Source organism: Carcharhinus amblyrhynchos, chromosome 28 (assembly GCF_965287045.1).
Source record: "Carcharhinus amblyrhynchos chromosome 28, sCarAmb.v2.hapA, whole genome shotgun sequence".
NCBI lineage: Eukaryota > Metazoa > Chordata > Chondrichthyes > Carcharhiniformes > Carcharhinidae > Carcharhinus > Carcharhinus amblyrhynchos.
Genome location: NC_137351.1, coordinates 16,325,600 through 16,339,694, shown reverse-complemented (window position 1 = coordinate 16,339,694; position 14,095 = coordinate 16,325,600). Strand labels below are relative to the sequence as shown.

At 43.1% G+C, this 14,095-nt stretch overlaps 1 protein-coding gene across 3 annotated transcripts in view; it reads left to right on the top strand.

The window, feature by feature from the left end:
• The window catches only part of pde8a (phosphodiesterase 8A), a 109,681-nt gene that overhangs the window by 51,721 nt on the left and 43,865 nt on the right, over window positions 1-14,095 (top strand). For all 3 annotated transcript variants that reach the window (XM_080214215.1, XM_080214217.1, XM_080214216.1), the window contains exons 2-4: window positions 2,310-2,366; window positions 9,522-9,712; window positions 10,365-10,424. In XM_080214215.1, the coding sequence (XP_080070341.1) occupies window positions 2,310-2,366; window positions 9,522-9,712; window positions 10,365-10,424 (308 nt within the window). The remainder of the gene's footprint in view (window positions 1-2,309; window positions 2,367-9,521; window positions 9,713-10,364; window positions 10,425-14,095) is intronic.

Here is a 14,095-nt window from a genome sequence, read left to right as displayed (position 1 = left end):
GCTCCTGTTTATGTTCTTACTTACAAGATTGGAGGTCCAGTCAACCTTACAGCATGTGGAATTGTAAGAATTCTAACATATGCATTGACCATTGAAGGTAGACTTGCAGTGGACCATGTCAGAACCCCAGCAGAGTTTTTGATGAGTACATCAAAGAATGGGAATTCATATCACGTAAACGCACGAAGCGACTTAATACTTAAAGTATTACTGAAGTGTGTCTGGTTTACCTCAGATTATCCTGGAAGGGCAAGATATCAAAAATTTAAGGAGCAGGTGAAGCTAGCTGTCTGGTGCTGCTCTTGTACAGAGGCAACACGAGTGGTATTCTCCACTAACAGGATGCTGCCAAAAAGACATTCTGTCTATCACACAAATGAGGAATGTGGTACATGAGCTTCAGTGCCAGTGTGATGCTAGTTATGTAGGCCACATGTCCCAAAGACTGGTGGATCATATCAGACAGCATGACCCTTCCACTGTTCACAAAGTACAGTCCGTACCTAACTAGCCTGTGCTTGCTAAATAATCCTCAGTGTGCTTAAAAATTATTCAGACAATGAATTTAAGATTGCTTATCTACCTCGCAAAGAGGCAAATTTACATGTGCTGGAAGCTATATATTCATACAGAGGGCCTTGTCCTTTGTACGCACATGTCCCTACATTGTGTTTATTTCAGCTAAACAAAATAAGTGACAGCTATTCAAAAACAGAAAATGCTGGAAAATCTCAGCAGGTCTGACAGCATCTGTGGAGAGAGAATAGAGCCAATTGAGTCTGGATGACCCTTCGTCAAATCAGTCAGAAAGAAAGACACTGCTTCTTCAGGGAAGGCATTCCTGGAAGCAAAGTGGCAGTGAGTTAAACACTGGATAAAAGCAAAATGCTGCGGATTCTGGAATCTGAAACAAGTTTGTTTCAGATTCCAGCATCCGCAGTATTTTGCCTTTATCTAAGTGGCACCCATTTCCTGGTTCATCCCTCAGGACAATGCCTTGACCAGTCAGTCAGGTTACCTGGTTTAAATTTCAAATAATGGCAGTTATCTCAGTCACCAACTAGTGCATTCTCTGTGGCAATGCCTCTACCAATCAGAGTCCACTTGCCACCCACCCAATCAACACTCTTCTCATACAATATATATTAGCTGCTTTCCCTTATGTTGGTATTCTTATGAATTATTCTGAGTACAAGACAAAAAGCTTTGACAAAATGCCCTTTTTTCTGAAATATTTTTAGAATTTTTAAATATGTACTCCGAATATGCTGCAGGTCAAAGTAAAATCCGATTTTTAAAGCAATTGGATATGAACTCGGTGACATTGAATCTGCTCTTTTAATTTGTTAGATGAAAGTTAATGTGTAACTCCTTAAAAAAACAAAATTTGCTGTAAGTACTCAATGGATTTGGCAGTGGAGGGAGGGGCAGGGTTAATGTTTCAGGTTGGTGACCCTTCATCAAGTGAAAGAGCATGGACCTGGAATGGGAACGCTGGAATGGGAACTGTTCCATCGATGCTGCCAGACCTGCTGAGTATTTCCAACAATTCTGTTGTTTTGGATTCCCAGTGTCTGCTATATTTGCTTTGGGAACTTTCATTGCTCACTAACAAAGACTGACTTGCATTCATTACAAAATCAATCTGTTTATACATTTTTAAAAACTTCTTCCACGAAAGGCAAGTATTTAATAACTCAGCCTTTGCATAAATTTTGTTTAAAAAATTAATTAAAAATTAATAAATGCATTAATTTATATATAGATGTGTTTTAATCTAATATTTATAATTGAATGTTTTTGGCTGTAGCCTTATATTCTCCAGTATCACTGTAGGAGCAGGCTTCTGTGGGCCAGTGGGGTATTGTACTTTTATTGGTGGTGTTGGTTGGAGTCACTATGGACTAACAGTTTATGATGAAAATCCGGGTACTCCCCACATCCCACCGACTCTTCCCTGACAGAGTCCCTTGTGGATGGGAAGTGGGGAATGGATTTGAGTATATTGAGGAAGTGAATTCAAAATAAATGGGTTCTTTCCTATTCCAAGGTGGGTTTGAAAAAAGATTGGGATGTTGCACTCAATGTCATGGAATTGACCAATTCCCTTGGGAACCTTTCTTTTGTGGAATGTTGCCCTGTGTAAGGTGAAAAATTATCCAGATCCGAAATTCTGACTTTTCGCTCAAATCTCCTGGTTTTAAGTCCTCGACTAGAAAGATTGGGAGCTGACATTGGTTGTAATTTTGCAGGTTTATAGGAAGTGAAAAGATATGTGTCTAATTCTATTTTTTTTCTCCACTCTGCAGGGAGCAGTGACTGAAGTTCAGTTTGGACCAATGACGATCCATCAGGATCCCATTCAGGTATGATTGGTGCAACTGAGGAGGAGAGGATGGTTCTGGAATGGACATCTTCATGTTCAAAATTAATGGCAGAGCAGCTAGAAGGACCGAAAGGCCTACTCCTGCTTCTGGTTTCTATGTTTTAATTTTGATCGATTCCATAGCTTTATTTAGAACAAAACCTACAATATTCTGGGTTGCAACTTACAGAATTACACTGGCATGTTCAAGAACTTTGAGTGTCAGATCACATTTAACTGCCCAGTCAGCTTATTAGTTTGATGTCAATGATTACTGTATAATTTTCACAAGGAGTCATTCAGAAATTTCTCCTAATCTATCTAAAGATGCAAAGTGATTACTGAGATTAACACACTCCAGTTAAATAAAAGCAAATTACTGCAGATGTTGAAATCTAAACCAAAAAGAAAAAATACTGGAAAATCTGAAAGAATCATCCAGACTGGAACCGCTGGCTCTATTCTCTCTCAATAAGAAGTCTCACAATACCAGGTTAAAGTCCAACAGGTTTATTTGGCAGCACTGGTTTTTGGAATCTCAGGCTCCCTCAGATGATTGAAGAGTTGTGTTCACAAACAGGGCATACACAGACACAAACTCAATTTACAAGATAATGGTTGGAATGCAAGTCTTTACAGGTAATCAAGTCTTAAAGGTAGAGGCGATGTGAGTGGACAGGGGGCCAAGCACAGGTTAAAGAGCTGTGTATTGTCTCCAGACAGGACAGCTAGTGAGATTTTCCAAGTCCAGGCAAGTCGTGGAGGCTACAGATAGTGTGACATGAACACAAGATCCCAGTTGAGGCCATCCTCGTGTGTGGAACTTGGCTATCAGTTTCTGCTCAGCGATTCTGTATTGTCATGTCTGGTGCAGGCTACCTTGGAGAACGCTTACCCAAAGATCAGAGGTTGAATGTCCATGACTGCTGAAGTGTTCCCCGAGTGGAAGGGAAGCGTTCTCCAAGGCGGCCCCATGACCCATGACAACGCAGAATCGCTGAGCAGAAACTGATAGCCAAGTTCCACACATGAGGACGACCTCAACTGGGATCTTGAGTTCATGTCACACTATCTGTAACCCCCATGACTTGCAAAATTTCACTAACTGTCCTGGCTGGAGACAATACGCATCTCTTTAAACCTGGGCTTGGACCTCTCTCCACTCACGTTGTCTGTACCTTTAAGACTTGATTACCTATAAAGACTTGCATTCCAACCATTATCTTGTAAATTGAGTTTGTGCCTATATAATGCCCTGTTTGTAAACACAACTCTTCACTCACCTGAAGAAGGAGCCTGAGACTCTGAAAGCTTGTACTGCCAAATAGACATCTTGGACTTTAACCTGGTGTTGTAAAACTTTTAACTGTGTTTACCCCAGTCCAACGCCGGCATCTCCACATCTATTCTCTCTCCTCAGATGCTGTCAGACCTGCTGAGATTTTCCAGCATGCTGTGCCATTCGCTTTTTAATATGAGGAAATTTTCAGTGAATTATCTCCTCTTGAGGTGAAATGTCTTGGACAAAGTGATTGTTTCTATATTTTACGTAGAAGCTCAGTAAGTTTGCTGTGATTGAATTGAGCTTCAGTTTGGAAGTGCTGGAATTGGAGAACAGGATGGCTGTGTTAGGGACAGTGGATGTGCTTGCCGGTGGGGGATAGGGATATTTGTCAGTCAGATATTGTTACATCTCACTGAGTGGTGACCTTTGTGTACAACGTTCCATTGCTGATGAGCCCTGCTGGAGGAGTTCAGCTCCGTTTGTTTGAGCTGTATTCTCAAGAGGATCCAGGTAGTAAAGGTGAGACTCTCGCCAAAATTAGGCCATATGTGACGAGAGATTCCAGCACCTTAAATGCAAATATTGTGAAAGGACAAAAAGTAGCAGCAGGAGTGATGAATATGGCCCCTGAGCCTACTCTGCCCTTTGTTATCATCAAAACTGATCTTAAACATCAATTCCTTTCCCACAGGCTGTTTTTAAAGTATTATTCATGGAGTGAGAGTGTTGCTGGCAAAGTTATTCTTTTCCCTGAACACCCTTGAAGATGGTGAGCTGCCATCTTGAATCTCAGAAGTCTGCATGATAATGGTACAGAGTGTTGCTGGGAAGGCAGTCCCAGGTTTCTGACACCACAACAGTGAAGTAGTGGAAACATCTTTCCGAGTCAGTACGAGAGAGATTTGGAAAGGAACCTGCAGCTGCTGATGTTCCTTCCTAGTGATTGCAGGTTTGGAAGTTGCTGCGGTGCTCCTTGTCCGTGGTACCCAGTGTATCCATGGTGTACCGCTGATTGAAGAAGTGAATGTTTAATAGGTTGGATTAGGTGTTGATCAAGCAAGCTGTTTTTGTCCTGGATAGCGTTGACTGCTTGAGCGTTGTTGGAGCTGCTCACATTCCGGCAGATGGAGTCTGCTCCAGTGCAGTCTTGGTTTATGTCATGTAGATAGATAGTGGACAAGCTCTGGTGAGTTTCTTGCTGCAGAATTCCCAGCCTTGTAGCCACACCATTTATTTGGCTAGTCCAGTTCTTTAAAATTAATTTATGGAATATGGGTGTTACTGACAAGGCTGCCCTTAAGGTGGTGGTGGTAAGCTGACTTCTTGAGGTCCAAGTGGTGCAGGTACACCCACAGTGCTGTTGGGGAGGCAATTCCAGGGTTTTAACTCAACGATAGTGAAGGAACGGTGGATATATTTCCAAGTCAGGATGGTGAGTGACTTGGAGGGAAGCCTCCAGCTGATGGAGTTCACAGGTGCTTTCTGCTCTTATCCTTTCAAATAGTAGTGATCGTGGGTTTGGAAAGTGCTGCTTTGGTGAGTGCATCTTGCAGATGGTACACATTGCTGCCACTGTACATTGATGGTGGAGGGATTGAATGCCAGTGGAATGGGTATCAATCAGATGGGTTGCTTTGTCCTGGATGGTGCCGAGCTTGTTACAGAGTCAGAGGTTTACAGTATGGAAACAGGCCCTTCGGCCCAACTTGTCCATACTGTCCTTTTTTTAAAACCCCTAAGCTAATACCAAATGCCCACATTTGCCCCATATTTCGCTATACCCTTTTTATACATGTAACTGTCTAAATGCTTTTTAAAGGACAAAATTGGATCCTGTACTGCTATGTCTGGCAGCTTGTTCCAGGCACTCACCACCCTCTGTGTGAAAAAATTGCCCCTATGGACCTTTTTGTGTCTCTCCCCTCTCACCTTAAACCTATGCCCTCTAGTTTTAGACTCCCCTACTTTTGGGAAAAGTTATTGACTATCTAGCTGATCTGTGCCCCTCATTATTTCATAGACCTCTATAAGATCACCCCTCAGACCTGCTATGCTCCAGAGGGAAAAAGTTCCAGTCTATTAAGCCTCTCCTTATAACTCAAATGATCAAGTCCAGGTAGCATCCTAGTAAATCTTTCCTGCACTCTTTCTAGTTTAATAATATCCTTTCTATAATAGGGTGACCAGAACTGTATATAGTAACAGTCACAGTTGTTGGAGTTGCATTCATCCAGGCAGGTGGAGAGTATCCATTGAGTGCCTGGCTTGTGCCTATAGATGGTGGACATGCTTCCAGTGGCCAGGTGGTGAGGTATTCACCACAAAATTCCTAACCTCTGACCTGCTCTCGTAGCCACAGTAATTATGTGGCTAGTCCAGTCCAGTTTCTGGTCGGTGATAGCCCCCAGGATGATACTGGGAGGTTAAATGATGGAAAGGCTATTGAATGCCAAAGAACGATGGTTAGATTCTCTCTCTTGTTGGAGATGTTCATTGCCTGGCATTTGTGTGGCATCAATATTACCTGCCACTTGTCAGCTCATGCCTGCTTTTGTCCAGGTCTTACTGAATTTGGGCATGGACTGCTTCAGTATCAGAGGAACTGAGTGACACTGAACATGTGCAACATCCACTTCTGATTTTATGGAGAGAAGGATGGTCATTGATAAAGCTGCTGAAGATATTTGGGCCTTGGACACTATCCTGAGGAACTCGTACATTGACACCCTGGAGCTGAGAAGATTGATCTCCAACCAGCATAGCCAGGTTTGACTCCAACCAGCAGGTTTCATTTGATTCCAATTGACCCCCGTTTTGCTCGGACTCCTCAATACCACACTTAGTCAAATGGTGCCCTGATGTCGAGGACATTCACTCTCTCCTCGCACCTGTTCAATGGTAGCCTGCCAGGAAGTTGATATTGGGGATTCAGCAACAGTATTGCTGTTGAATGTTAAGAGGAGTTGATTAGATTCTTTTAATGGTGATGGTCATTGTCTGTATGACACCAATATCCTTTGATTCCATTAGAATCCAAAAATTTCTTGAACTTCAAGTTGAATATATTCATAATTTGAGGACTCTGCAGAGAATAATTCCAAGCATTTTAATCCTCTGAATGAAGAAGCTTCCCTTCATGTGCAGCAACAAGTATTGTTTGAATCTTCTATGTGCATAGAAGGTCATGGTGATGAGTCTTGCTCAAGTTACAGTTGACCAGATGGCTCACTCGTCTTTTTGGCTTATGTACTTTTGAGTTCAAAGATCATCTAGTTAAACAGCAACTTTCCTGAGCAGTTAATAACCTATAAATGCTGTCACCCTGAATGGATTTGTGAATCATTTGGGCAGTGATGTCAACGCTGACTTTCCCCATGCTGCAGTTTATTGTTGAGCTGTGGGATGGTGTGCGTGATTGGCTGTGTGCTTTCCAGAAAGAAATACATTGAACCAAGAACAAAGAAAATTACAGCATAGGAACAGACCCTTCTGCCCTCTAAGCCTGCACCAACCATGCTGCTTGACTGAACTAAAACCCCCTACCCTTCCAGGGACCGTATCTATTCCCATCCTATTGATGTATTTGTCCAGATGCCCCATAAAAGTCACTATTGTATCCACTTCCTCTACCACCTCTGGCAGCAAGTTCCAGGCACCCACCACTCTGTGTATATAAAAAAAAAATTTGCCTTGCCCCTCGCACCTTCAACCTATTCCCCCTAGTAATTGACTCTTCCACACTGGGAACAAGCTTCTGACTATCCATTCTGTCCATGCCTCTCATAATCTTGTAGACTTTGATCAGGTCGCCCCTCAACCCCCATCGTTCCAATGAGAAGAAACCAAGTTTCTCCAACCTCTCCTCATAGCTAGTGCCCTCCGTATCAGGAAACATTCTGGTAAATCTTTTCTGTACCCTCACCAAAGCCTCCACATTCTTCTGGTAGTGTGGCGACCAGAATTGAACACTGCTCCAAATGCAGCCTAACTAAGATTCTGTAAAGCTGCAACATCACTTGCCAGTTTTTAAGCTCAATGCCCCGACCAATGAAGGCAAGCCATGCGGTATGCCTTCTTGACTACCTTCTCCGCCTGCATTGCCACCTTTGTACCTGGAAACCCGGATCCCTCTGCCTGTCAATACTGTTAAGGGTTCTGCCATTTACTGTACATTTCCTATCTGTCTTAGACCTTCCAAAATGCATTACCTCACATTTGTCTGGATTAAACTCTATCTGGTGAAAAGTCTGACAACACCAGGTTTTAGTCCAACCGATTTATTTGATAGTAAACTCTATCTGCCATCTCTCCGCCCAAGCCTCCAACCTATCTATATTCTGCTGTATCCTCTGGTCCTCACCGCTTTCTGCAAATCCACCTACATGTATGACATCCGCGAACATACTGATCAAACCAGTTACGTTTTCCTCCAAAAATATACAAATATATACATACATATATTACAAACAGCAAAGGTCTCGGCACTGATCCCTAAGGAGCGCCATTTGTCACAGCCCTCCATTTAGAAAAACACTCTTCGACTGCTACCCTATTTCTTCTGTGTGAGACCTCTTACTGTGCTTACCCCTGCATCTGTTAAAGATGCAGACAATGTGAGTGGAAAGAGCATTAGCATAGGTTAAAGAGATGTGTATTGTCTGCAGACAGTACAGTAAGTGAGGTTTTGCAAACCCAGGCAAGTCATGGGGGTTACAGATAGTACGACATGAACCCAGGTTCCTGGTTGAGACCGTCCTTGTGCGCGGAACTTCAATTTGGATGGGAAATGTTAAGTTAATTTGGCTCTGATCAGGATCTGATGGCATGTGGCCTTTGTACAAGCGTTTAAAATTAGATCACCTTACTGGGTGAAAATGTAATCCACATGGCCCATTTATTTGGACTGATTACAACAAAGTATTGGTCAGGTTGTAGTTGCAATTTGCTCAATTTGAGTGCAAACCATGTGTGAAACTCCACCAAGCTACTACTGCTGATAGTGGACTCTGGTTACTGGGTTCCCATGTTCGAGTGTGGCCCCGGGTCATTGTCTATGTTTGCACATTCCCCAATGCCTGTGGTTTTCTTTCGGGTGCTCTGATTTCCTCCCACAGTTCAAAGATGTTACAGGTTAGATGGGATTGGCCGTGATAAATTGAGCCTTAGTGTCCCAAGGTTTGTAGATTAGATGAATTAGCTATGGTTAAAATGTGGGGTTGTGAAGATAGTATCTTACCCAGGTCCTCTTCACCGCCCTCTGTCGGAGAGTCATTGCAAAAACTTGATGGGCCGAATGATTCCCTACAATGTAGGGGTTTATGAATTTTGTTGTCTTAATCAGACTTTGAGCAATGGGGCTTATTCACATTGAACCCGGGTGACCCTCACTGTTAACTTTTGGGTAAGAACATGAGAGTGAAAATTGGTGCTTTATGCAGCTGGCTGCAGGTATATGATATCCATGTGGTGCCGTTGTTTTAAGTGCTATGTGTACGGTAACAGTCAAAGTTGAACGCGGGTGTGTGCTGTTTTACACAAAGGGCTTTGTGGGTGACAGTGGGCATGACGATGGCCAGAAGCAGTGAACTGACCACTTGCTTGAATCTGGCTGCTGGAAGACCCCAAGTGCAACTCGTTTGGAGTTGCCATGGAATGTGAAATTTAAAAGCTGTAGAAGAACTATTTCCCATGGATGTGATTTGGACAGTTCACCTTGTAGACTTGTCTCATTAAATATCCTATTCTCTGAACGTGTAACTTTAATGTTGAAATAGTAATGACTAAAACTCAATCTACTCTCCTACTCCAGAGCTGCCATTCACGTCAGATCAGTCAGAGTGCTTCAATGTGAATCTTTACCCCCCTCCCCAGGTACTTCTAGTGTTTGCCAAGGAAGATATCCAGAGTACTGGATTCTGTTGGGCCTGTGACAGAGCAGGGTACAAGTGCAATGTGGTACAGACGCCAGAGGCTGCACTGGAGTGTTTCTTGGACAAGAATCATGAGATCATCATCATAGATCATAGACATTCCACGTATTTTGATGCAGAAGCACTATGTCGGTGAGTTGTTGCCCTTGACTACGGTGTACAGAAAATTGCTCATCACTCAGTCTGGTCAGTTTTGTAAATACAGATCTTGGTGCCAAGGTCAGATTCTGTTTCTACCATTTGAATTGGGTTTGAGTACAAAAGCCAAATAATATAGACACTGGAAATCTGAAATTGAAGCAGAAAATACTGGAAATACTCAGCATGTTCCAATGAAAGGTCATCACCAGTAATGTTAACTGTTAACCTCTCCGTGTAGACTCACTCTCTCTCTCTCTCCCTCTCTCTCTCTCTCTCTCTCTCTCTCTCTCTCTCTCTCTCTCTGTACACACTCTGTCTCTGTGTGCGCATGCGCTGCTGAAATGCAGAGCAACATCTACCCCACACCTGATGCACAATATTAGTTAAATTTCTCATGGCTTGTTTAGATGGTGTACTGTGCATGCGCGAGCGGTGAAGTAAGGGGAGGTTGAGGCCCTTTGTACAGATTTTTTCCAGGTTCAGTGCTTTGTACATGTTTCCCTTGAGCCAACTGATTGGGTGACTGATGCTCTTATTGATCATTTGACATCCAATTCCATGTTCTGGTGTAATTGTGATTCTGATGTTTATCTGTACACTGTACTGTGTTGGTTGGTAAATTAATTGTGGTCATTATTTGTAGATCCATCAGAGCAACAAAGTCGTCAGAAAATGCTGTCATTGTTGCTGTTGTGAAGAGACCGTAAGTACTTTTTTTTTGAATGGTAGCTGAAAGAAAGGCATCTTTCATTAATGTAACTGCTCAGACTTGGTAAGCTGAGGAGGTGGTGTTCTATAATATCATAGAATCTTAGAATGGGACAGCTAAGAAAGAGGCGTTTTGGCTCATTGTCACGTGCCAGCTCTTTGGAAGAATTATTTCTTTTGGTCCAGATCCTTACTCTTTTTCCATGATCCTGAAAAAATTTCCTCTTTGAGTACTTACCCAACTCCCTTTTTGAGTATTACTCTGAAATCTGCTTCCATTGCCCTCTCATGCATTCCAGATTATCACAACTCCCTTTATGCATCCTCATGGCCTTGGAGGGAGTGCAGAGGAGGTTTACTAGGCTGATGCTGGAGTTGAGGGGGTTGAGCTATGAGGAGAGGCTGAATAAACTAGGCTTGTACTCGTTAGAGTTTAGAAGAATGAGGGGAGATCTCATTGAGACGTATAAGATGATGAATGGGATGGATAGGATAGAGGTGGAGAGACTCTTCCCGCTCAAAGGACAGTAGGACTAGGGGGCACAGCCTCAAGATAAAGGGGGCGCGGTTTAGAACGGAGTTGAGGAAGAACTTCTTCACTCAGAGGGTGGTGAATCTCTGGAATTCTCTGCCCGTTGAAGTGGTAGAGGCTACCTCGCTAAATATTTTAAAGACGTGGGTTGATGGGTTTTTGATAAGAGAGGGGATTAAGGGTTATGGGGAGAGGGTGGGAATGTGGAACTGAGCCACGACAGATCAGCCATGATCTTATTGAATGGCGGGGCAGGCTCGAAGGGCCAGATGGCCTACTCCTGCTCCTATTTCTTATGTTCTTAAGTTACCTCTAATCCTTTTGTTAATTATGTTAAATCAAATCCCACTGAAAACCAGTCCCCCCTTAGTCACTCTATCAAAATGCCTCATGATTTTGAACAATCTCTATCAAATCTCATAGTTTACAGACTATCTAATGATAGTAGTGTAACCATGAAACTAAAGAAGCATTTAACAAAGGTCATGTAATAACCCTGAGCAACTTCAATCTTCTTATTGACTGAACAAACGAAATTGACAAAATGGCTTCAAGGGGTGCATTCCAGGCAGTTTTTTGAACAACGTCCAGCAGCCAACCGGGCACAGGCTATGTGATCTAGTTCTATGTAATGAGGCCTTATAGTGAGGACTGGAATAAGTGATCATCATACAACTGAATTTCATTTTGAGTGTGTTGTGAGTATAGAATCATAGAATTTTACAGCACAAAATGAGGCCATTCATTGTGTCTGCACTGGCTCCTGGAAGAATGGGACCTAGCCACTCCCATTCTCCAGCCCTGTCCCAATAGCTATCAAAATTCATCACTTTGTGAAGGTCTAGTATCATTTCCTCGCTTTTATCCCCTCTGCCTCTATTTATACACCCAAGGAGCCTCTTAACAACTGTTTCAATTTGCCTGGCCAGAGGATGGTGCTCTGAGGTCCCCCTGCTCCTGTACTCTCCTAGAAGTTGTACCACTGAGCCTGGATTGTCTCCTCAGGTTTCTTCTGCCAAAATGCATTATCTCACATTTTGCTGCATTGAAATTCCATCTGTCAGGCATCTGTCTGTTTGGCCAACTTGTCAGTGTCCCTCCTGAAGTCGCTCAGCCTCATCCTCACAGCTCACTATTCGCCCCAACTCTCCCCATCTGCAAATTTAGAGATGTTGCCTTCAATTCCCATCTCCTAAATCATTTATGTAAATCAGAAAAAGCAAGAGTTTCAGCACTAACCCCTCGGGAACAACGCTTTCAACCTGCCTCCAGTCTGAGAAATGCCCCTCTATACCTCCCCTCTGTTTCCTATCTCTGGGCCAACTTCTAATCCATGCTGCCAAGGACCCATCAATCCCAAACATTTCTCATTTGCTCACCAACCTGCCACGTGGCACTGTATCAAATGCTTTCTGAAAGTCCAAATATACAACACCCATGGTAGCCCCCTCATCCACTGCCAGTGTCACTTCATCGAAGAACTCCATTAAATTGATCAGAGGTAACTTGTCCTTGACAAAGTCGTGTTGACTGTCTAGTTACTAACTTATTTCTCTCTGTGTATACTTATCAGGTACTATGGTAGTTTTCCCACTATTAATGTCAAGCTGACAGGTTGGTAGTTTGAGTGCCCTTTCTTAAGTAATGCCAGAGCTTCCTTGATGATGGAACAGCGGGTGAATGGAGTGAAAAAAGGAGCGTATGGAAGTTGTCATGCTGGTCAGACCCCACTTGGAGTATTTTGCTCAGTTCTGGTTGCCTCATTACAGAAAGGATGTGGAAGCCATAGAGGGCAGAGGAGATTTACAAGGATGTTGCCTGGATTGGGTGGCAAAACTGATGAGGATAGGTTGAGAGAGCTTGGTCTTTTCTCCTTAGAGAGACGAAGGATGAGGGTTGACCTGATAGAGGTGTATAAGATGATGAGAGGTATTGATCGAGTGGATTCTGAGGCTTTTTCCCAGGGCTGAAATGGTTGCCACAAGAGGACACAGGTTTAAGATGCTGGGAAGTAGGTACAGAGGAGATGTCATGAGTAAGTTTTTCACTGAGGGTGGTGAGTGCGTGAAATCGGCTGCCAGCAGTAGTGGTGGAGGTGGATTCGATAGGATCTTTTAAGAGACTTTTGGACAAGTACATGGAACTTCGTAAGATAGAGGGTTATAGGTAGGGAGGGACATGTTCAGTGCAACTTGTGGGCCGAAGGGCCTGTTTGTGCTATTGTTTTTCTATGTTTCTGTGATAAGATGGGTATAGAAGGATATTGGCCAAACGTGGGCAACTGGGACTAGCTTAGGGGTTTAAGAAAAGGGGCGGCGTGGACAAGTTGGGCCAAAGGGCCTGTTTCCATGCTGTAAGCCTCTGACGCTATTAGCAAGTCAAATGTAAGTTTGCATTTATTGCAGATGTGTTGCAATAGAAGAGTAAGCAAGCTTGTTTGTAGTTCCGTAGAAGTTTGAGATCACACTATTTATAGTTTGCTCACCTTGTGTAAGGAAGGAGGGCAGTGGGGTGAAGGTTCATAAGATTGATCCCTGGAATGGGAGGCCAGTCTCATGAGTACACTAGGCTTATGTGCACTAGAGTTTATAACTTCAATGAAATTGCCTCCCATTTATCTAAAGTAGGAGGGCTTGACTGGGTAGAGACTGTTTCCCTTGGTTGCAGAATCTAGAACTAAAGGTCACAGTCTCAGGATTAGAGGTCACATGAGATTTCTCCCCCTCAGAGTTATTTACTTCAGAAGGCTGTGGTTCCTCAGTCGGTGAACATTTTAAAAACTGAGATTGTTGGGCGTTGAGGGAGTTGAAGAATATGAAGGCAAGGCAGGAAAGTGGAATTTATGTCATGGTTCCATTGTGATCTTATTGAATAGTACAGGACATGTGGCCTATTCTTTTGATTTGATTTATAATTGTCACACGAAAAGTATTATTTCTTGCATGCTATACAGACAAAGCATACCATATATCAAGAAGGAAAAGGAGAGAGTACAGAATGTCGTATTACAGTCATAGCTAGAGTGTAGAGAAAGATCAACTTAGCGCGAGGTAGGTCCATTCAAATGTCTGACGGCAGCAGGGAAGAAGCTGTTCTTGAGTTGGTTGGTATGTGATTTCAGACTTTTGCATCTT